The following is a 25347-nucleotide window of genomic DNA, read 5'->3' as shown; positions in this document are numbered from 1 at the left end:
GACTGACAACACATTTATCTTAAGGATTTCTTTAACCTCAAAGATAGGAAACAGAGAAACATGTTAACCAGGCTCCATTCAAAGTAAAAACAAAGTGCGCCAAAAGCTATTATATTTAAAGGAATATTTGACATTTTGTGAAATATGCTTTGCATTCTTGGCGAGAGTTACATGAAAAGATTGATACCACTTTCATGTCTGTATGGTAAATATGAAGCTATCGTCAGCGGCCAGTTAGCATTGCTTAGCATAAAGACTGAAAACGGGGGAAACTACTAGCCTGGCTCTGTCCAAATGCAATAGAATCCGCCCACTAGCACATCTGAAGCTCACTAATTAATGTGTTATATATGTTTTGTTTAATTCGTACAAAGAAATAAGTGTAAAAAAAACAACAACTTGGTTTTACAGGGGGTTATGTTTAGACTATTGGCAGTGCTTGGCAACATCATGGTGACTCCAAGTTGCCACTATATTTTCAGTACGGAGTAATAAAAGGAGATACAATGCTGTATCTTTAGCTAGCAATGTAGTCACTTCCATCATTGTATCCTAATTTTGTTCATGGTACAGTTTTGATAATATGCAGAACTTGTGATAGTGCTTTTGAGGTGCTGCATGGTTCCACTGACTGTGAAAAATTGCAATTAATTTCTTAAAAAAAAAAATGTAACACATGAAAAATTTAGCAATTAGTTGATTATATTTACACAATGTGTAAATAAGGCAGCTTTGGATGTGCTGAATGTTTAGTTGTGTTCTCCAGTGAATAAATGTAAGTTAATTCAATGTGTTTAACGTGTGTTTGGACGTGCATGTTTTTGTTGGTCGGCCCGTGTCTTTCACATCCTCACGTCTGTGCTAACACTCACTCACTTCGTTGTGTTTCCTGTGTCTTCCTCCCTTATTGTTATTCTGTGGTGGTGCCATGCACAGAATAACAATGCCCTTCTACAGTCTGAACCCTCCTGAGTCTGCACTGGCAGATAAATGCATGCTTCATGGTCATACATAGAATACACACATGCATATGTAGAGTACACCAACAGCCTCAGTCATGCATACACACAGTCAAGGCCCTCTCAAAATCCTAGCCTGGTGGCTTTTGTTCTCCTCTTTACATAATCTATCACATCTTGCATAAACAATCCAGTTGTGATATGAATTGGTTGAATCGGTTGGTGTGTTAGTCCAGGTTAGTCTGTATCTGGCCCTTACAGTCCAGTCCTAACAGCTTTTCCATCATTTGCCCAGGAGGAAGTGAAGTGTACAAAAATAGTAACAGCCACAAAAGAACCATAGAGCTCTCTCTTTCTCTCTCTCTCTCTCTCTCTCTCTCTCTCCCTCTCTCTCTCTCCCTCTCTCTCTCTGTCTAGGCTATTTTGTGTTCCCTCTTTCATATTTCCTCCTTTAAAAGGGTCTTTCTGTTGCACCAGGCAACCCACAGAGTCCCCCACACGGCCACCTTGGAAGGCTTGAAATGGATGGTATTTTTAGACATTAAGGTGTCTGTGTGTGTGTGGGGGGGGGGGGGGGGCATTGGAAAAGTGGTGCAATTTTAGTTATTTTAGCAGTGTGAATGCTGGTACATGAATAGGAATGTACATGTTTTACCGAGTGATCACACAGGGTAAACAAGTACTGTGTTGTTTGCCCTATTTATCAGGTCCAAGACCTTGTTCAAGCTGTGACAAGTGGTTTACCTTTGTTTTAGAAATTGCTTTGATTGAAATGAACTGTCCTCAGCCACTGCAAACAGCCTCTTCTCTACCTTTTTACACAGCTTGCCCTCCAGCTCCACTTCAGAATGATTTCCAATTATCCCCTTTCTAATTTACTGGTGCTTACATGCTTAGCAAGGGCCACATTTTAGTCGCTGAGCCTTTAGCGCCAAGAAGGGGAGAAAAAAGCCAAGACATTATGTTTGCCAGCACTGAGCCCTGGTGAGACAGAGAGGCAAGGACAGGCAGGCAGAGACAGACACTTGACAAAACACACATTTTGGCACTGGCCTCATCTAGTTAGCACAGGCTGTTGTATATTTACATCCTGACTGTTGCTGCTCTCTCTCCCCTTGAAAACAGGCTTTACTAGAGTGGCAGGAGAGCTTTTGATTTGAGTTGAAAAAGCAAGTTGGCTTTATGGATGAAGTGTCTGACTCGGCTTTTTTACAAAAAATTGATATTCAATATAATTCATAAAATGTGTGGCCAAAAGCAGAGCCTGGATTAGGGAATGGCTTTACCTCCAAAAAATCATTTTCATGCATTAAAAAAACTTAATGCATGAAATAAAATAAACAAATTAGAAAATGGTAAAGGGAGTGAAGCTGGAAGGCACTTGTTGGATTGTCAGATTGAGACACATAGACAAGATCCTAGTCACAAACTGTCAAACCTTTTTGTTCATTTACAATAGTAAGGTGTGAAAACCACAAATACACACATGGATCCAAGCTGAAAAACATACATTACTTTTCTTACCAATGTAAGAAAAGAAAAAAGTTAAAAAGCTGGGAAGTGAGTAGCAAACACACAGACACATAACATGTGTAGTGGAGGAAGGACAGAGGAGAGAGACGAAGGAATACTGTGACAGAAAGAGGAGTCCAAAAAGGGAGTCCAAAGGATGGGGAGTGTCACAAAAGATGTGAGTGCCAGCCAATGCTGCCCTAAGCAGTGCAGACCATGACAACCTGATTATTGTGGTTTGTCGTTGCACTTGCACATTAGCAGCACCTATAGGCAGAATTGACTGTCAGACAGAAACATCTGGTGAAGCAAGAATTGTAACATAATACAAGATTTTTCTGAGAGTATAGGAAGTGGCCAACACTTGAAATGACTTGAACTCAACATAGCAGTTTTTTCTTTATTTGGACATTACTCAGTAAAGTCCAAATATAATCATGGTATTCAAAAGTTATTGATAACCACTACATAGTTGGTCAGTTCTGGTACAAAATGCTGGTTTAGGACAATAGTATTAAATGTATGTTGTTTTATGACAGAATAAAACAAATCTAAATTAAACTAAGTCACATCAGACTATAATAAATTGTATGTTTTATTAGGTAAGGACTAAATATGTGCTTTGTCACATACAGTCATGTGAAAAAATTAGGACACCCATGCTAAAGTTGACTAAAAAGAGGAATAAAAAAATCATCTTTTGGAAATTGATCTTAATGCCTTAATTAAAAAAATGAGGAAAAATCCAATCTTTAAGGACACCAATTTTCTTTGTGAATGAATAATGTATCGTAAATAAATAAATGTTCTTCCTTAAAATACAGGGGGCATAAGTAAGTACACCCCTATGTTAAATTCCCATAGAGGCAGGCAGATTTTTATTTTTAAAGGCCAGTTATTTCATGGATCCAGGATACTATGCATCCTGATAAAGTTCCCTTGGCCTTTGGAATTAAAATAGCCCCACATCATCACATACCCTTCACCATACCTAGAGATTGGCATGGGGTACTTTCCATAAAGTCATCTCTCAATGCAAATCAAACCAGATATTAGGCTAACTGAAATAAAACCATGCCAGACAAGACAACTGAGCAAAAACTGATCCTCATATGGGTAATGTGTTTTAATATAAAACTATTGATGAATGAAACTCTGAACAGGTAGGATAACAGGGATTTGAGGTTTCTCATTGTGGCCACCCAGACTAAATATGCATACATTTATTTTTCTGTCTCTTTGGATAAAAGTGTGCATTATGTGACATATGATGTGTCCGATGACTAAGGGACTAGAAGCCTTGACAGAAGAAAGAAAAGCATCTTTAAATCCTTGAGTGTCTCAGACAAAACTCAACTTCTTCTATTTCAGATGGGAACCTGACACATGCAGACATATTATGAAGTGGGTTGCAGATAAACGAACAAAGATGCAGACAGAAAATGCCCTGAAAGAAATGTCTCTCTCTCTCCTTAATTCCTGGGCTCAGAGTATATATAGGCACTGTCTCAGACCTCTTGCTTTGTGTCAAATCCACAAAAATATAGACTTATACACACAAACACACTTTTTCTCCCTCTCTTCTCTCACTCACCTTACTTTGGAATATCAATCCACAATGTAGCGACATAGTCTGACACTCTTGTCACAAGAAGGAACACTCAGGCTCTTGTTGCTAATTAACTTTTTTTCAACTTTATTCAACCTTCATTTACCCAGATAATGTTTGCTCAGATGGCTTTCTGTGGTTTCCTGCAGCACTTGTTACGCACATTTCCATCTAGCAACTGACCAGTACAACCACAGTCCTCTAGATCTGGTTACTAAGCAGCTGAGGGTTAAAAGTGCTTTTCTCTGAGGCTTTTTGACAGCAGTATTCGATTTATTCAACTTCCTCCCCGCTCAGATTTTGTTGCTTATTTTGGGATTAAAGCCAACAATCTCCTGGTCCAAAGCCCAGTTCTCCAGCCTTAAGGCTATCATTGCTCACATAACATTTAGTTTCATGATTCAAATGAGAATTGCATCAACACATGAGCATGGACCACTTTGAAAAGGGTGCATACAGCACATTGAACCAGAGATGGGAACATCTATAAACGTGGGACATTTATTAGGACAGAGATCTTTTTTGGCTTGCAAAGGAGCTGATGCTGTGATGTTCTGCTTGTCTAGTACATTATAATTAAGTTGGCCACTCAGCAACACTCATCAATGAGAAGAGGGCAACGACTTCCAGACTTTACTTTTAACAAGAGCTTTAGCACCAAAAGGTGACTTGAGCAGTGCTGCAGAAAGGACGCTAGGATTACATAAGGATTATAAAAGACTCATCTGCCTTTTATCTTGATTAAAATAAGGATGTGCAGTTTGTATTTGTCTGTACAGTTGTAGATACCCATGTATCTTGGAATATGGATTGAAAACACTAGTTTCATGTTTAAATTGCTTCTACTGCTTCACCCTTTCCCTCACCACACCATGCTCCTTTTCTCATTTCATCCTGTTTGCTTAATGTGTTTGCTTCTTATTGCTTCTTCTTTGTTCTTCGTCTTGTTTCTCTCTACTCCCTTCCCTCTTCCTCCTGTTTTTCTCTTGCTGCCTCACACACCATTATCACCCTTTGTTTCTCTCATGTTCTCTCATTTCCTCTCCCTCTTTCCTTTGTCCATCCTCTCATCTGTCTTTATCCATCTGTCCCATCCCATCCTCCTCTAGATCCTCTTCTTCTCCCACTGTCAGTGCCAGGCTCTGTCTAAATTTAGATGGGTAAAACCCTCGTAGGATGCCTAGTCTTAATCAAAGAGCTGCACCGACCTTCACAACACTGCAATTCCCAGTTGGAAACAATAACCGAACTTGGGAATAGCTACAGCCCATCTTGTCTCAATATCTGGTTGCCGTCTGCGGTTTCTAGTTTGTCTTCTTTCTGTGTCCTTGGAGGAAGTTTGAGGAGGATGGAAAGTTGGAGATGAAAGACAGATGGAAACACTGAATCTGTCCTTATTCATTCATGTATGAGCTTGCATTTGTTTGAGAAACGTAATGTGGGAAGAGGGAGAGTGCAAGTTGTCATTTCCTTCCGAGGTATTTCATGCCTTTCATGTGAGAATATGTATGACATCAACACCGTCACAAACTCATCCCCGTTGGTGTTGGTGGGTGTCAACATTTTGGTATCCATACACATGTGATGCTAGAAAACGTCCTTGTAAGATTTATGAGTCATCCACGCTGCTGTTTACAGAGCTCATCACAGCAGACAGACAGAAATGCACACAGGCTTGTCACATTTATTTGAAAGCTTGCTGCAGGGTAGATTGTTATATAAAAATACACCTGTCTAGTTAGTGTTAATTACAAGACAAGGCTGCAAGAGAAGAGTGTCGCATCCCCGCTAATTTAGACCCTGTGGATTCCCTTTATAAACGATATGTGATGTGTGTGTTGTCACTGGTGACAAGTCTTCTCTGATGAAGACAGTTCTAACTATGGCTGTATGTTATCATTTTTGTCATTATCAATTAATCTATTCATCAATTTTAGCCATGCTAGCAGCGTGGCTTTACAAAGGGCACTGTTAGTCTGTCAGTAGGTCGATCCAGTTGGAAAAGGTCTCAACTATTTGATGGATTAAAATGACATTAAGTACAGGGTTATCATTATCCCTAGATGGTAAACTAAATGGTAAATCTGGTTAATATTTCCTGCTAAACATCAGCATGTTAGCATTGTCATTGTGAGCATGTTCGCCTGTTGATGTTAGCATTTTGCTCAAAGCAACACTGTGCCTAAGTATAATAATAACTAATTGACTAATCAAATTAATTATGAACTTTAGTACTATTTGAAAAAAACAACAACTCCTAAACAGCAGTGACAGAGGGAGCACACTGTATAACTGGTATGACATTTATGCTTTCCCATCCCTCTGTATTATTATGTATAAAGTAGTCTGGCCTAGCTGGTATACAGTGCAGGGATAAAACCTGACGTGCCAGATGTCCCTCCCATTTTGCTATCTCTGCTATCTATTTTGCAGGGGCACTGTGGCTGCATCCAGGGCTTAGCGTCGCCCAGGACAATTGTGATTGGTTTAAAGAAATACAAATAAGACCGCGTTAATTAAAAAATTTAAAGAAAAAAAATTTAAAAATTAAAAAAAAAAAAAAAAAAGCCCAGTAGCCAGACCATACTCCAGTGCTGACACAGCACTGTGGAGATAGGTCTGGCAATGCAAGATTACCAGCTACCTGGGAAGGTAAACAAAGGCTCAATGTGTATCTGAAATGCATTTGTTTCTGGGTGTTGAAGTCAGAGCTGCCAATTTTGCCTTGCGTAACTTTAAGTAAAGCCAGGAAGTCACTTAATGACTTGATGGCCTTCCAGGGGATTGCTATAAGACGTGTCAGTATTAAATTAATGGAGATGGTCACTTAGCAGTAGTGAGTTAAAGTAACATATCTGCTTTAACAGAGAGGTTTTTCCAAATGACTAAAAAAGGGGTAATTTAGTACTGCATAGTAGCTATAAGAAACACACTGCACAATTGCTTTTGAGGGGGCAGTACAAGCTTTAAGTGTGCCTGTTGTGATTTGTTGATAACGTCGGTGATGACTGGCTCTGAAGTGGCTGAGGCTGACCGACTGTCTGACTGAGTGGGTTTTCAGCTTTTCATATCTGGCGGCCATCTCTCCGGCTCTCAGTGCCTGGTCTCTCTGGTTTCACTGATAAAGCCATCAAGCTGGAGAAACTCCCATCTCAAGTCCTCCCAGCAGGGACGGATGTTGATAGTGCACATACATACACATACAAATGCACTTGCATCTGTGCTGTGTCCATCATCATGTCTGAAAATTAGCTGGATTTCTGTCAAGTTGGGAATGTAACTCAATAACGTCAGCAAACCTTAGCACTGGCATCTCTGTATGTGTTTCTTTTTTTCGTTGGATTCCATATGTATTTGTTTCCTTCTCTTCTTACAGAAATTAAAATCATCTCTTTAGTTAATATTTCTTTCATCTTGTGAGTCAATATTGCACAAATATTTGCCCTGTCAAAACATTTTTGCTGCCTTTTTATGTTTGTGTATATGCCACTGAAATGTCTATGCGCTCGATGGTGTTTTAAGCCCCCACCGTCGACTTCAAGGCACCTAACCCTAACCCTAACCCTAACCCTAACCGTAACCCTTGCCTAACCCTAGTGCCTTCCATGCAGTGCTGCCTGGAAGATGACGTTGGGGGCTTAACATACCAAACATCTGTCTATGCAGGTGTGTCTTTTTCTCTAGAGTGTAAGCTTCATATTGTTAAGGACTGAAACCTACAGCTCATTCCTTATTTACCTTGACTTTTCTTCTGCGACATACCCTCATTCTTCTTCTACCATCTTGCTCCTGTCTCCCTCTTTCTTTCTGTGCTTGGAGAGAGGTGGCTTGTCTGTTGCATGACTTAACATGCAAGCCGGGATTTTCTCCGAAGCCCGAATTTAGCATAAACCCTGCTGTGAAGCTAGTCGACAGCATTCATAAGAGCGCGGGGGGGTCACAGAGGAATGTTATAGCACTTGGTGAACTGAGGAGTTTACATCAGAGTGGAGGATGGTTGAAAACTTGCTGAATATTAGTGTGCGTGTGTGTGTGTGTGTGTGTGTGTGTGTGTGTGTGTGTGTGCGGTATATAGCTCCAGTGTTGTTGTTTTTTCTCAAATCCCAACATGTTGATTGTTTATCAACACTTTTATAACCACTTAAAGCAAAGCACTACTGGATATTAAACTCTAATAATAGCTGCAGCTCTTGAACTATAGCCCTCGGAAGGGCCTTTCGTGTAGGTATTTTCCTCTCGAGTCCGTGTTTAAGTGAGTACCTGGGAATATACAACAATAATAAGAACACCACGACAGGACAGATTTAGCAGTTGTTCCGTTGCAAGCGGCAACGCTGTTAAGATTTAGGTGAGGACTATATCCCAGGTGTTTTTAAGGACGAAATGATGGTACTTAAAGAATAAACACCACTTGCCAATTCTTTAAATTGGCCTGTGCTGTGCCTCAGCGTTTGAACAGAGGTGTAGTTGGAACTAAATAAGATGTTCAGGGAGCATAGAGTCTTGGGAAAAACAGTTGCGCTTCACTGACTCGCACAATAATCATGCAGAAAGTCCCTGTTTTTTCAGTCTTGAGTGTTTTTAAGTAATTGAATTAACATGTTTAGGATATGTGCACATTCTAATGCCAAGCATGCCTACACATATGCACACCATGTTATACAATCATCAAAACACAAAATACACATCCAAACACAGCCTCTCTGTTAATTCTGCCTCATGAAATGTCTGCTCAGGCCGCCCAACCCTTTCTGACATGCCTTGGTAAACCCTTGTCCCATTACTATGCATTATACATAGGCCTGTCTCTTAAGTCCCACAAATGTAAAAGCTTCCCTTGAAATAGAAGAAGTTACACTGGTGACTTGTCACAGTGACGATATAACTACGTAGAAACATTTAGTTTCACGTGACATTTCCAAATCTAATTATTTGTGGGTATTTTTTAGCAGTGTTGTCAAGCCATTATGTGCAATTCAAACCAGGCACTTCACAGTAATGTATAACAGATGTATGTCAGTTACTTATTTTCTAATTTAGTGGTAGAAATCATATTGCAGCAAACAGTAATTAACGTGAATTCTTAAAAAACTAACAATTGGTTCTTATCTTTGTCTTACAGAAAGAATGGCTCTGCCTCAACTGTCAGACCCAAAGAGCCATGTCTGGCCAGCTGGGAGACATGCCAACTCCAGCCATGGCTTCCCCAAAGAAGCAACCAGCTGCTCCTGCTCCCTCTTCCACCCCTGCCCCTGCTACTCTAGATAGCAAACCTGTAGTAGAAGCAGCAGACCTAACCCCACCAGCTCCTGATACCAAGGTAGTCCCCGAAACCATTGCCACACCTGAGGGTGGATTAATTTCCTCTGATCATGATCCCCCTCTTTCTGTCCCTGCCCCTCCTCCTGATAGCACCCCTCAGGAAACACCACAGTCACAAGAACAAAAACAACCACTGCCAGTTGAACCGGTGACTGAGCCTGTAATTCACCATGAACAACCAGCTCCAATTTCCGAGAGTGTTGCTGAGAGTGTCCCTGCATTCCCAGCAGTTGAACAAAAGCTGAACAGCTCTGAGAAAATAGCAGAGAACCATCCTCACTCTGACACAGTGTCATCTAATGTTGAGCAACAAGCACAGAGTGCCCCTGTCAGTAGTATCCCAGCAGGTCTACAACAGAGTAGCTCTGAGAATGCAACAGAGGACCTTTCTCCCTCTGTGGAAAGTGAGACGCAAAATCTATTGACTAATACAGGTTTAGACAAGACAACTGTCCCTGCTGAGGTAGAAACAGAGCCACATCCCAAGATTACTAAGAGTGAGACTGCAGCTTCCCTGACAGATTATGAGAAAGTGGAGCCCGTTCCAGAAAATCTTCCAGAAGTGACAAGTAATTCATTTGAGCCAAAACCTGCCTTGATCACAGAAGCAGTCTCACAGGAACTTCCTGTTCAGCTTGATCCAAAGCCAGATTCCTCAGCTCCAAATGTAAAAGAGGAGGAGGAAATATCAGAGGTAGGTTTACCTAAGCCAATTGAGGAACCCCAGATAGATGGAGCTGCTCCAGCAGGTCAAACACCATCAGATACAATAGACACAGCTTTTAATGTGGAGCAAACTGACATAACTACAAAACCAGAGGCTGACAGGGTAGCACCTGATGTCAAGAATGAAGTTACGACAGAAATAAAGGTAGAACCAGAACCTATAATAGAGAAGCCAGTATTTGGAACAACTACTCCACCTGCAGTTGGGGTTGCAGAAAATGTAGCACCTATTGACAATGTTGAGGTGCCTAAATCTGACGAGACCCAGCAAGAATTAAAACCAGAGCCAGCTAAATGTGTAGAATCTGAAAGTTCCTTAATAGTTTCAGATAACAAACATCCTGTATTACCTTCAGAGGAGGAAAGTCAGGCTAATAAAGTAGGAAATGAACCAATAGGTAAAGAGGAGGAGCCCACTCCACTTGACCCAGCAGATAAGTCAGTTCATGTTGCTCCAGTTGAAGGAGAAACCAAAGCTCTAGAGGAAGCAAAAGAGGAGAACACTGTTGAGAATAACATTTTTGAAAAAGTTATTATTGAAGGGGCAGCTAAGCAGAAAATACCCGGTGAGCTATCAGTTGCGATGGAAACAGTGAAAGACGCTGCTGAAGAAGAACGTATGTATGTAGCTGTTGAAAAAGAAACCATTGAAGAGAGAGCTGTTGAGAAGGAATTGATTGGGAATAAAACATTTAATGTCAAAGCCTTTGAAGAGGAGGGAGTTCAAATGAATGCAGCTATTACAGAGACGATTATTGAAGTAAAAGCTGACAAAGGGAAATCTTTTGAAGAAGAGGCAACTAAACAGAAAACAGTTGAGAAGGCAAATGATCAGAAATCTCTAGAGGAGAAAGTTGCTAAAGCTGAATCAAGTCCAGCACCCTCCACTACAGACACAGAGAATGTTTGTCCTGCAATAGACAAAAAAGAATCAGAAACAGCAAGAGAGCCAACTCCAACTGTCGCTGACGAAATCCCAAAAGAAGAGATACCGATACATAAAGAGATAGAACCAGAAACAAAGTATGAGCCATCTACTGCTGAGAGAAGCCTTGTTGAGACAGCATCGTTGCCAGAGGAGTCAGAGGAAAAAGAAAAACCTATTGTCGATGCAGAGAGTGTAGCACACAAAGAAGAAAAACAGATACCTATAGATACAATGTTAAAAGTAGATAATAAATCTGAGGTTACCTCGGTTTCCCCAACTCCTGATTCTAAAGAGCAAGAAAAGGTAAATGTAAAGGAATCAATGCAAAGTGTAGAGATGGTGTCATCCTCAGCTGTCATTAGTGAGACACAAGTCAGAGATGGAGCCTGTGAGGAGAAACTCATTCAGGATGGGACAGAAGCCGGTTCACAAAATACAAACAGTATTGCTGAAAATCAACATGAAGTAGAGAGGGAGACAGCTCTGACAGGCAGTGATGAGAAACTGCTCGAGAAAGTTGCAGAGCAAAAGCTGTTAATCAAAGAGAAGGAAGGAAAACTTGACAAAAAAGAGGTTGAGTCACAACCTGTTGCTGGCAATATCCAGGATCTTATTTCAATATCAGAAACAAGCACAGTCTGTGACAAAGATGGCACTGCAGAGTTTGATGTAGGAAAGACTACAACTTTAAAGAAGGATGAATTATCAGATACAGCTTTTGAAAATGGAGGTGTGTTTGTATCAGTATCTCCAGTCCCTGTAGTAGAACCTGAAATTCCAGTGTCTGTAGTTAGTGAGCAGGACAAAGGCCCAAAGGAGGAGAACACTTACATGGAGGAGAAAAAGGAGACACTGGAAAAGTCCAGTGGTGATGATGCAGTCGCTGAGGTGACCATTGTATTTAGCATGAGTAGCGGTAGATTATATGACTATCTTTGTACATCAATATGTTTATTTCTGCTATATTAAACAAATATTCCCATTTTAGTACTCCCCATTGGAAAACAACGAAACGACCAGCAAAGAGCAGTTTTACCGCGTATCATGTTTAGGCGGCTTTAGAATTTATTTTTGGTTCACATGTAACCAGCTAAAAAAATCCTAATTCAGATATAAAAAAAAATGTATTGCAATATCTGAGGGGGGAAAATAATTGTCTTATTTCAATCTAACAGGTGAAAACAGTGGAGACCTTGAAGGAGCCTGGAGAGAAAGAAATGGCTGCCAAGGACAGCAGTCCCACCAGCCCATCAGACCTAGCCAAGCTGGAAAGCACAGTCCTTCCCATTCTTGAGGCCAAGGCAAGCACGCAACCAAAGGATAATGAGGAGAAACTAACAGACACTCTAAAGACCAGACGTAAATTAGAGGTGCTTCCTCTCTCACCTGACTCACCCAGCTCAGAAGATGACAGAGAACTTTCTGAGAAGAATACCAAATGTACCACAAAGAAAAAGCTCCTTGTGCCCATGGATGTCAGGGCAGATTCTCTGGATGATAGCAGTGAAAGCTTTGGAAAGGAAAGCCCAATGTCTGGGGATGATGAGGAATTTATCCGAAAACAGATAATGGAAATGAGTGAGAATGAGGATGCTTCCCCGTCTGATGAGGAAAACCTAATCCGGCGCAAGATCAGAGAGAATGAGACGAAACAAATGCAACAGAAGACAGCAGAGGTTGTTGAGAGGAGTACATCAGGAAAAGCCAGGCGACTTACTAAAAAAAGCACTATAAGTCCAGATGATGAAGAAGATAAGCAACTCCGTGGCTCATTGGATAAACCTGATATAAACAAAGAGGAGGGACAAGAACCAAAAGAAGAGGAGCATCAGAGTGGTACTGGAGTTCGCAAATTCCAAACTATGGAGCTGAATTCAACCAGCAGCCCTATGCGTATACCTACTGATGATGGAGAGCCTGAAATGGAAAGCCTTACAGACTCTCCAGATGACCGGTCAAGAGGTGAGGGGTCATCCAGTCTACATGCATCCAGCTTCACTCCTGGGACATCCCCAACATCTATCTCATCCCTGGACGAAGACAGTGACAGTAGTAGTCCCAGCCATATCCGTTCTGGTGAGGGTAAACAACACAGGAAAGCCAAACACAGACAACCTGGTCAAACGCTGCCAACGATTGAAGACTCTTCTGAGGAAGAAGAGTTACGGGAAGAAGAGGAGCTGCTCAGGGAGCAAGAAAAACAAAAGGGTTCTGGCAAAAAATCCAAGAAAGACAAAGAAGAGATTCGAGCTCAGAGAAGGCGAGAGCGTCCAAAAACACCACCAAGCAACCTTTCCCCCATTGAAGATGCCTCACCAACTGAGGAACTGAGGCAAGAGATTGAGATGGAGGAAATCAGACGATCATCCTGCTCGGATTTCTCCCCCAGTATTGAATCCGACTCTGAAGGATTTGAAATCCATCCTGCAAAGATCGCAGCAGTTCAGAAAACCTATCAACTGCCTGTATCAGTATCTCTTCACTCTCCAACAGATGATCAAAATACTGATAAACCGCAGAAAAAATCTCTCAAATCTGCTGATGAGGCTTATGAGGAAATAATGCTGAGGGCTAAGTCTCCAACACTTGACAAAGGCGAGATTCAACTGGAAAAAGAGTCCCTTTATGGAGGCATGCTTATTGAAGACTATGCCTATGGATCTCTTATTGACAATTCAACAGATAATATGGGGGAGCCAGAGAAGATTGTTGTTCCTGTCCAGCCCAAAACGCTCAGATCACCAGATGAAGTTTATGAAGATATGATAAAGAAGAGGAAGGAGTTCATGCAGCTGGAGCAGGAATATCAAAATATTCAGCCAAAAAAGGAAAGCACTAACCCAGAAATTGTGTTGCAACCTGCTGAGAATATCTTCCCTAAACACAGCATAGTAACATTAGGCAAAGATGGAAAGCCATTGTTGGATGCTGAAACTGCATATGAAGAGCTAATTAAAAGAGTGCTGACTCCTGGAACAAGTCCAACTCAGCAGGAGCCAGAAGCAGAAGCCAATGCATCTAGAAGGGCACTCCAGCCCATTCCAGACTTAAAGGTGACACAGTGCTCTTCAGGAGAGTTGTCTTCTGATGACGAGAGTATGATTAAAAAGGAAGCAGATTCAACTGCAGTGTCAGACACAACATCACCTATGGAAACTGAGCCTGTGACAGTGTTTTCCGAGTCCCCTCCAACATCCACATCAGATCAGCAACTTCACACCACAATTGCAGAATCACAGGCTGAAATTATTGACTTATCTAGTGCACTCCCAAGAACATCAGCCCCCATAATTGTAAGTGTTTCACCCTTGCCCACAGTCCCCCAGTACACACCCACTATTCCCAGCGTAGTTTCAACTGCTCCACCTATACCCCCCAAGCCAAGTGTCCTGCGTCGGGCTAATTCTCAGGAAAAAGCAGAAGTACCTGTTGCTCCACCACTGCCTCCTCCCACCCCACCAAAACCTACTGTTTTTCCCAGGAAAGCTCCAGTTCCACTTCCACCTCAGGCTTCAGCAACTCCAATCAGGCCCGAGATAGTGGCTTCGACTGCAGCCCAAGTACCACCTACAAGACAAACAGTTACCCCAATGTACAAGCCTCATGTTCCCCCTCCTGTTGCACCAAAGCCATCCATTAATGCAGGGATTGGGGATAGCCACCGACCAGGACATGGTGTCAAACCACCAATTGCACCAAAGCCTGGCTCACAGCCTTCTTCACCTGCCCATGCCTCACATCTACCAAGACCCACTGTACTTCCCACTGGTCCTACGGACATAGCCCTGAATCTGAGCCCTTCCTCTGAGAGCAAGCTGTTTCAACCCGCACCAAAGTCCCCTTCTTCTCCAAGATATGCTAGCAATCATCGTGACACATATGTAGTCATCACACTGCCATCTCAGCCCAGCTCTCCAGTAGACAGTGTCTTAACTCAAGCTCCCTCTAGCCCTGGCCCAGTATCTCCTTCACGCCAACCTCAGCCCCAAAGTTATTACCAACCACAGCCGCAACCTCAATCTTATCCACAGCACCATCCACAACCAATCCCTCATCAAACAACCAGGGTGCCTCTGGCATACACACGAGTCACAGAATCCATTGAAAGTCAAGAGATTTGTGGCCCAGAAAAACATGTATCTAGTTCATGTCACACAATTGAGGCTGTATCTGCCTCGGCACAGCCACCTATGGTTATGCCTAACCTGATCTCTCAAGTGGTCACCACCGAAGTCCAAAGGACCACTGTCTCCGTTGTTCATGAAAGAACACCACCACCAGTGCCAGCTCCAAGGGCAAATGGTGTCCCATTCTCAATGGAGAAACCTAAGCCCCAATGGCCAGCACAGAATGGACAGGCTGTCCAACCTTCTGAGGTAGTAGATCTTAGGACAATGAAGGTGGACCCAGGTTCAACCATGGAAGGTGTGGATCTGTCTGCTGGCCCAGACTCAAGACGTCAGTCCTTTGCAACTGATGTCATTCGTCAGAACAGCGCAGTGCAGTCACCTGTGGTCAACCTCAGTGCTGAATCATCCACTGTTTCTATAGTGACTGATAGTATCACCATTGTGACCTGTGCTGCCACAATCCAGCAATGTGACAATGTAGACACCTCCCAAGTATCTTCAGTGCCCCTTCAGCTAACAAAAAACAAAGCATTTGAGCCGGTTTCTCAAATTATATATCGGCCAATTGATTCTCAGCTTTCCATTCATGCTGGTACAGAGACCCCTATTAACCTCTCAATTGGATCAAGCACAGGTGGAGGAACTTTCCAGACCACCCCTGTCACTGTTGCACCCACTTTTATTGCAAGTTGTGTTGCCAATGGATTAATGATGGGTACAACCACAGTGGCAGGAGCTGTTGACCTTAGCACAACTAAATCATTCAACACTATGGTATCAGTGGATGCTGCTTCTGCAGAAGTGGTCACAGCTGTAATCACAGATGATGATGGCAAACCAGTGGATCTGACTGCAGGAAAAAGAGCTGTATGCTGTGATGTTGTATACAAGCTCCCATTTTCAGGAATCTGCACTACTCAGCAACCTACCACACCCCTGCCTGAAGATCGTTTTGGATATCGGGATGACCATTACCAGTATGACCGATCACCTTACGGCATGAGAGGGTTTGGTGGAATTAAACCATCAATGTCAGACACTAATCTAGCAGAAGCTGGCCTGTTCTTTTACAAAAGTAAGAACAGCTATAATTTCAGTGGTACCACAGAGGGTGCTGTAGATCTTACCTCAGCAAAGATTTCTAATGCAGGTCAGTGCAGTGACATTGCAGACCTGTCACTTAAATGTCACTTTGAACTGCTTCGACTCATTCATGGCTAATGCAGTATTTTTTTGTTTATTTTTGCTTTTGTTTTTGTTTTGCATGAACAATTTTTTTTCCCTTTTTACCATAATATTTTTGCATGTGCCTGCATGCTGTTACTGTACATCTTGTTTATACTTGTTGCGCTTTGGACATTGGAGTTTTTTTTTTTTCCTTTCCACCTTCTTTTTCATTATTTGGAAAAGGCTTGGCTTGGTTCAACATTGAATAAGTCTGCATTATTTGCACTCAACTGATATTTTTGACTTTTGACAGGTGAAGCTGTTGACTACTCCAAGAAAGGGACTTACGCAGGAATGACAATTCCACCCTATTCCCAAGCCAGAGTTACAAGTGCTGTCGGTACACTCTTTGGTACAAGCAGCGTCTTGAGGTCATCAAATGGGGTGGTCTATTCCTCTGTTGCAGCACCAATCCCATCTACATATGCCATTACTACCCAACCTGGGTCCATCTTTAGTACAACATACAACACTCTGTCAGGTATGCATACCAGCGACACCATGCCTTCCCTGTCCAACCTCCAGAACTTGCCACTTACACGTTCCCACAGTTTCCTGTCTACCATCTCCACTACTGCAACAGAAGAGCAAGGAGATGCCCCACTCAATCTGGAGATCTCTAGAGGGGGTAGTACTGCTGCTGTTGCCACAGCAACAAGCTCTTTATCCCTTGATACCTACACTGATGCATCCCTGGAGGCCATAGCTGCTTCACTTGAGGCTCTGTCTTCACCTTTGGTTCCTGGGGATGGCCAATATCAGGCAGAGCGTGAGAGGCTAGAGATGGAGAAACTCAAGCAACAGCATCTGGCTGAGGAATTAGAGTGGGAGCGCCAGGAGATTCAACGCTTCCGAGAGCATGAACAGCTCTTGGTGCAGAAGGAACTAGAGGAGCTGCAGGCCATGAAGCAGCAGATTCTGAACCAACAAGAAGAGGAGAGACAGGCTCACCTTATGATGCAGAAAGAAACCTATGCCCAGCAACAGCAGCAACTTGAGCAGATTCAGAGACTCCAAGAGCAACTGCGCATGCAACTGGAAGAGCAAAAGCTTCGTCAGATGTACCCAGGTGGGGACATACCAGGGCATGGCGTGCAGGAGGCACTTGTCTTAGGACCTGATGGCACAGTCCTGTCTCGAAAGATCACAGATAGTGGGTGCCAGACAGATGAAGAGGATGAGACAGTCAGCAAAGCCTACACAGCAGGGAGAAAAAAGAGAAGTACTAAAAAGAGTGTTGACAGTTGTGTGCAGACTGATGATGAGGATCAAGAGGAATGGGAGGCTCAGACCAGAAACCGACAAAGCCGGCCACGCACTGCCAGGGGTGATAGGGGTGGGCATTCAGAGATGTCTCTTAAAGCCCATACTGAGATTTCTATACAAACAGATACAGAGGGGAACATTAGAATGGACACCAGGATGGAGCTGTCAGACTCTGAAAGGACCTCACCAAAGAAAAGACCTATCCCCTTAGAAATAGGCCAGTCTCCGAACCTGAACGTTGATTCCTCTACGCTTCAAGCCCCTCCTAAATCTCCCAACGTGCTTTATTCCCCCATATCCCCCTGTATATCCCCTAGCAAATCCCTTGAATTTGTGTCCTATGACAAATCACTGGGTGATACAAGCCCACAAAAGCTAAGAGGAAGTACCGATCTATCAAAAGCCTCTCCAGCAAGTCCCAGGGGACCAAAAGCCATGCAGAGATCCATGTCTGACCCTAAGCCCTTGAGTCCAACAGGAGACGAAAGGGCAACATCTGGCACCCAGTATGGTGAAAGCTATACTGTGAGTACTATACGTATCACTTTAACATACATACATTGACATAAATATAAGGACAAAACCTAAAAACAGAACATAGGAGCTGGCTAAACACAAAAGTAAGTTTATTTTAACTGTTTAAACTGTTCTTTTGGTTTATAATGTGCAAAACTAATTGAGATGTTTCTGTAGAGGTATTTCCAGCTTGAGTCTATATCTTCATAAAATACCATGGTAGCAGCTCCAATGATGGCAGTTTTGTTCTGCTTTATGTAAAACTAACTATATGTCAAGTGTTTTGCATCATAACAAAACTATCCTTTTTGACATGATGGCTCAGTCATTAGCTATCCTGCTTCACAAAATACTGAGCTGTCAGAGATCCATTGAGGCCTATTGTAAATAAATTACCTCTTTTGAAATTAAACTTAAGCATGTGCAATTTAGTGAGTAGTAAGTAGTATTTATGGACAGTAGTACATGTCTTACTGGAAGGCACAAAAGGTGAACAAAAGATGTTTTCTAATAACCTTTCATACACTCAAATACACCTCAAATGTTCATATCCTAATTGATAGTCATGACTTTATATTAACAGTATAGTGAGACCAGAATTGATGCCCTTTTGTATTTTTCTAATTTGATAACGTAACTCAAATCTTGCAAAATTGAGCAATTATCTCACGTTAATTGTATCTAAGTAATACGGTTCAGAGAAAGTAATTTTTTTCAAATATTAAAGGGGTTCAGAAAGCAGTTTGAATTCCTACAGTCCTAATCAGTTTTTTGTTTACTTGTCCTACAGGGGAAAGGCTCGGGTGGCACACCAACAGGCACTCAAAAGAAAGTGAAGAGGACTCTCCCCAATCCACCGTCAGAGGAAGAGACAACAACGAGTGGCCAGACAGCTTACAGCACTGGTTCGGCCCGTCGAAGAATGTGCCGCAATTCCAACATGGCACGTGCCAAGATCTTACAAGACATTGATCGTGAGCTAGATCTGGTGGAGCGTGAATCATCTAAGCTGCGAAAAAGACAAGCAGAGTTAGATGAAGAGGAAAAAGAGATTGATGCCAAGCTTAGGTATTTGGAGATGGGCATTAATCGTAGAAAGGATGTGCTACTGAAGGAGAGAGAAAAGAGGGAAAGGGCATATTTACAGAGTGTTGCCGAGGACAGAGACTACATGTCAGACAGTGAGGTTAGTAACATCCGAGAGACGAGAGGTGGGCGTGGAAGTGGAGAAGATGAGGAGATTGAAGGTCATGGTCTTGAACGTCCCAGGACAGCTCCTCAGTCAGAATTGGATGACTTTGTCCCACCTCAAACCAAGCATGAGTATGGAAAATACTCCCAGTACCAATACAATCAAAACCAATACCAACAGTCTCTCTACCAGACTCCCCAGTCCTACCAATCTCATTCCCTCTACTCCTCTGTTCCCTCGCTCACTAGTGCCCAGCAGCAAAGTTACCACCAGATGCTCCTGTTGCAGCAGAAAGCTGCCAGACAAGCAGCTCTCCTCTCAGAGCTTGATGCAACTAAATATGAAGTCATTAGCCGCCAGCCTGATCCCACATCATCAGCTTACCTGGGAGTCACTTATGACAAATATGGCAACCACCTTGACCTCAGAGCCTTGGAGGTGGGAAGTATAGCACGTAGCCCCATGTCAGCTGTCTCTGATTCCTATTACACAGATTTAGATCACCATACACCTCGGAGTTACATGTTGCTGGAAGATGCTGCAGAACTGGCTAAGGGCTCCACAGGACTGTCTTCATCTTACAGTCTGGCTGAGAGGGAGCTGGCCAAGGCAGAGAAGCTGCTGCGTAGGAGTGCTGCAGATCTGGGGTCTACTGACTATCTGGGATCCACCTCGAGACTCCATACTTTTGGAAAGACCCCTGATGAAGAGGATACAATGGAGGAACCCTACGAACTAAAACTCCTGAAGCAGCAGCTCAAGCAAGAGTTTAGGAGAAGTACGGGTGGGACAGAAAACTTAGAACAACTGACAGGCCTCTCCCAGCATTACTATACCCCAAGCACTAGCATATCTAGTTACTCCCAAAGAAACTATCCAAAGTCAGACAAGTACAGCATCAGTCGACTTACTCTAGAGAAGCAGGCGGCTAAAAATCTCCCAGCATCCATGCTGTACCAAAAACATAAGGCTCCATTGTTAGATCCTAAGATCTCTTCCAAGTATTCCTCTATGACAGATAACAGAGGTTTGGAGACAGACTATACCAGCTATCTTGGGACTACCAGTGCATCGGTAAGATCCAGCCGGCTCTCACAAGATGAGATTACCTTCGGCCTTCGTAAGAATATTGCAGAGCAACAAAAATACCTGGGATCAACCTTGGGTGCCAACTTGGCTGGGTCGCTAAACTTGGGCCAGAGCTTAGGTTTGGACTCTGCCTATCCTAGTGGTAGTCGCTCAAGACCCTCATCCAGGCCCACATCTTGCTATGGCCTGGACTTGTCTATCAAAAGAGATCCTTCCAGCTCTTCACTGAGACTTAAAGGGGACGGTGAAACATCTGTAGATGTACCAAGCTATCAAACCCCATCTGGTCGCACCAAACCCACCAGCCTCCCCATTGTGCAAAGTGGCCGTGGCCGAATACCCATAGTGGCCCAGAACTCCGAGGAAGAAAGTCCATTGAGCCCTGTTGGGCAGCCTATGGGCATGGCCCGTGCATCAGCAGGACCTCTGCCACCTATTTCAGCTGATTCAAGGGATCAGTTTGGTTCCTGCCTGTCCTTGCAGGACTCCCAGCAGCCGCAACATATCAGGGAAGAGCCAACCAGGGGTAGGGGTTATGTGCTGCTGGATGACCTGCAGGGCACCATGTCAGATAGTGAAGGTAAAAAACAGACTTGTCACATTGTCACTCTTTTCCTACTTAATGTTTCATCCTTGAGAATGTCTGGTTATGGGTTGTCTCGCTTGCATTTAGTTCTATTTTGTAATATTTAGCTGTTGTGTGTTTATTGAAAGTCTGCATGTGTCTAACCTTAACTTTAGTGAATGTATCCTCTTTTTGTTTTCTGGTGTCAATACTTTTGGTCAATCAGTTGAGATCTGGTGTGCATGCATGCCTTTGTGCATTTTGCTCTATGCCTTTTAGGGTGTGCTTGAATGTATCTTCATGCATGCACTGTGTTTCTGTCAGCATTCCAAATATTGTGTAACATGTTTCCATATTAGTTCACTGCATGACACAATCTAACTTTCTGTTCAACTCATTCGTATTAATAGGTTCGTATGTTATCATACAAAAATGTATGCACAACAGTTCGTATGATATCCTACAAAATTACGGCGAGCGCCGGCTGGTCACGTGACGACCTGTAACATGTTAAATTTAGCTGTCTTTACAGTTAAATTTTGCAGAGAAAATGTTACTGTGAGCCAGCTACAGAGCACTGTGAGGCCGCGGCCCTTTTAGCGGTCGTTGCAGTTAAGTTTAGCCGAGAGAAGGTGATTGTCATGCAAGTTTAGGCCCCAAAAAGACTAGTTAAGATTAGAAAAAAGATTGTGTTTTGTTAAAATACCGGTCCCCTTATGTTGTACAACCCGGGACACGAATGGCCCATCCTCCCCAGCCACTTCCCTATGCGGCATTTCACGCTCTTATACTGTACATCAACAGCCATTGTGCTGCATACAGTAATAAATATGTGGAACACATACAAACTCCAGTGCATCACTTTTCGTAACTATATGTACGAATGGTTCATGAAAACAGCCTTTTCTGGTACAGCTACATTGTGGCAGTCTGCATTTTATTTAAAGTGTAATCTGAGCTTTTTCAACACTTAACTTTCATAGTCTTTCAAATCATGCTTGTTAGGCATACAAGGCTTGAGCCACAATACAGAATAATCCTTCAAAACCGATTTTGAAAGCTTTTTTCCCCCACAAATAATACACTGCAAAAGTGCCTCCCCTCCTTGCAAATTTTACATAAATGATACAGTATTCTGTCAGTTAAATCAATCAATTCTTGTACAATTACTTTTCAAAATAAGAGAATATTTTAATAAAACAGCCAATGGTCCATGAATTCTATTTTGAATTCTACAATAGTTGATGTGTAAAGTGGATAGTGGATAATTATGTATTTCATCATCATATTTAGGTGTATAAATAGATTTGTGGATTAATATATGATATCAAACTATAGGCAAGATCAAAACATAATGACATTCCAAGAAAATAGATTAAAGCAGGATACTGTCGTATTTTTGCAAATGCATGATATTTGGTCGCAACACTTATATGTATAATAAATATTAAACTTTACCATGCATTTCTTGTCGTGATGATTGCTTGCATGTACTGTGTTGTAATACATCAGTGACTTTATGTTGCATGGAATGCATTTATTTAACCTTCTGTTTTTTTATGCCGCATTTTCTAAAGGTCTTACTGCCTTTTCTGTATATTTTATTTTAAAACGGTAAACAATCTCATAAAAAGCAATTATGTAAGATAGACTATTTAAATGATCATTTGCTGGGCAAATATTCACTTTCATTTATTATTCTCTACACTTACTGAAAGCAAACATTATTCTGAACTGCCATCACTAAGAGGACCCAGTTTTTTGTAAAATGTGCTGCACAGTGTCTTATTCCAACAGGAAAGAAATTGAAAGAAAAAGAAGAAGAAAAGAAAAAAATTGCTTAAAATTATTGTTTTAAGTAAGAACATAACATTTGGGTAAATCTCAGTTTATTGCTGTTTTGCTTGGTAAAAGCCATAAACAATCAATTAATTTTATAAGCAATATATTGTTGATGCATACTTGTTGAAGCAGACTACAACCATCACAATAATTCATGTGTATTATGGAGTACTTGTGCAGCAATGACTTGGTTTGGATTCCAAACTGAGGACAGTGTTTTCTCGAAGAGGGATGCAAAATGTGAGAGTATTAGTAGGTTCCATTGTTTATCTTTCTGGTTTAAACCTTTAAATATCCCAGTTCTGAGTTCAGTTGTCTTCAATGCAGCATAACTACTTGTTAATGAATTCATATGGATCCCATCATTTCGCAATGTAAACCCATTTGCCTTGATTCCAGCACTAAGTGATTCCCTGATGGCTTTGAACAGAGACGATGCAACCAATGGTAGAGTATTAGTTCAGTTCTCTAGTTATCCATTAGCTATTAAGACATTAACCTGCACCACTAAATGATGACCAAAATGTTGGGGTGGTTTTAGACACTTGTAAAGTTTCAATTGAATACCACTTTACTTTGCAACTTTAAACAAATTTTAATGATTTTACATTGCAAACATATAGTTATACTGTACTGATACACTTTTAACAATTGGAGTTAAAAATAATGTGAAATATGTACATACCCAACATTTACATTCATGAATAATTACCATACTATAGGTTTAGATTATGCTACTATACATACTGTACTAATACTGTTTTTATTAACTCTCAAACTGCATTTTTTTCTGCTCATTTAACAATACCTGTGAAAAATGTTGTCTTGCTTGGCATCCTTTCCTCTTTTCACAAGAAAGTGAAATAATCAAATCCTTCTCTGGCCCTTGTTTTACTCACATTTTTATCCCAACCACAAACTAGTATAGCCTTTGATGAATTGACTTTTGCTAAATGGCATGCAATCACCTTTATATGAACTGATGAAGCCCATCCTGTATAGTCAGAAGAAAATGTCTCATTTGGTTCTGAAGTAGTGCTTGTTTTTATATCTGAAGCCTACCACCTTAGACGAGAGGAGACAGACTGGTTTGACAAACCTAGAGACGGACGGTCAGAAAATGGACAAGAGAAGAGACAGGTGAAACAGGAAAAACACACACACAACACACACCTATCGTCATATGCAGAAACTGTAGTAAAGTTCTGTTGTGTACTGTATACCAAGTCCAAGCAGTAATGAAATGCATGCTCTCACAATCTGGATATTTAAAACGCGGTATGCACACTCACATGTTAACTGCAGGCACTTAAATGCAGCATATACTGTATGTCCATGTTGCAAAGCTTCTATACCTAACAGTTTCCCATTTACCTTGCACATACATGACATCTCGCCAATATGTATGGGCCACAGGGAAAAGGCCCGTACTACCCCTTCCCTCACCTCAGGGTCAAACTACAGAGGGATCCCAAAGACCGCAGTGTCTCAGGTAAGTTACCACAAATATATTTCATTTAATAATAACAGCAGCGCAGTAATACAAGTGAATGTGTTATTGACTGTGATGCATGCATTATATATTTATTGACCCCATTGCTTACTGTCTAAATGCATGTTTCCAGCATACATATTTTTTTCCTTTATTGAATTGGACTAATTATAAAATAGATTCAATTTTTTTCAAAAAGGATAATGACAAATCAAATGTACACAATATGGATCATAACATCCCATTAGATTTACAGACCATGACTAGTGTGCGTCCTATTTACTTGATATTCATGCCAGATCTCAACAAAGTGGCGAGTCAATTTCCCTGCCATTACGTTCCATCACACCATTTCTTCAGGCTCAAAGCAAGCAGACATTTCATTTCCTGGCTTCCCTTTTGATTTGGCTCTTTTCCACGCTCATCAGTCATTGCCATGCTCAAAATGGCGTATCCCTCACACTCAGGATTATCTTACACAATTAACATTCAGCCCACAAAGGAAGCATTTTGTTTACGAGGACTCAGTGCTGAACTGAGTCATTTTGCCTCAGTCATTTTGGTCTTTCTTCCATAACCATGTTAAATACTGTAAAATGAAGGAGGCTCTGCTTCTGTGTAGGTGATGTATGACCTGTGAAGGGACATGATAGATCCATATGTGATTTGTTGATAATCAGTAGTGGGGTTGGCATGTATGCTGTTGTCTATTGTTCTACAAAGCAGAAATACAATAACTACAGAAGTGGTTAAATTGAGAAAAATCATTGAATAACTGAGTAACAGAAAGGTTGTAATGCCTTCATTTTTATGTCTGTTTAGGCTGACCAAGTATAGTTACCATATAACCGACATAATACCTAAATACCAACCAACAAGTTTTTTTTTAAAGAAAATAAACTTTATTTTTTATTATTTACAGTCCATAGTTATAGGATTGAATGTAGATTACTAGTTACTGTATTATGGTTT

General features: G+C 41.7%; 1 protein-coding gene across 13 annotated transcripts in view; it reads left to right on the top strand.

The window, feature by feature from the left end:
* pcloa (piccolo presynaptic cytomatrix protein a) overlaps positions 1-25347 on the top strand; it is a 64960-nt gene that overhangs the window by 14672 nt on the left and 24941 nt on the right. For 12 of the 13 annotated variants that reach the window (XR_004896111.1, XM_035996349.1, XM_035996348.1 and 9 more), the window contains 7 exons: positions 9203-11944; positions 12232-16336; positions 16667-18204; positions 18986-21056; positions 23283-23330; positions 23941-24023; positions 24300-24375. Coding sequence is in view for 12 of the 13 variants with exons in the window: in XM_035996349.1 (XP_035852242.1) it covers positions 9203-11944; positions 12232-16336; positions 16667-18204; positions 18986-21056; positions 23283-23330; positions 23941-24023; positions 24300-24375 (10663 nt within the window). In the remaining variant the exon portion in view is untranslated. The remainder of the gene's footprint in view (positions 1-9202; positions 11945-12231; positions 16337-16666; positions 18205-18985; positions 21057-23282; positions 23331-23940; positions 24024-24299; positions 24376-25347) is intronic. The other variant, XM_031313732.2, reaches the window with a different exon arrangement.

This window comes from Sander lucioperca, chromosome 20 (assembly GCF_008315115.2).
Source record: "Sander lucioperca isolate FBNREF2018 chromosome 20, SLUC_FBN_1.2, whole genome shotgun sequence".
Classification (NCBI taxonomy): domain Eukaryota; kingdom Metazoa; phylum Chordata; class Actinopteri; order Perciformes; family Percidae; genus Sander; species Sander lucioperca.
This window is presented reverse-complemented; position numbering and strand designations above follow the sequence as displayed.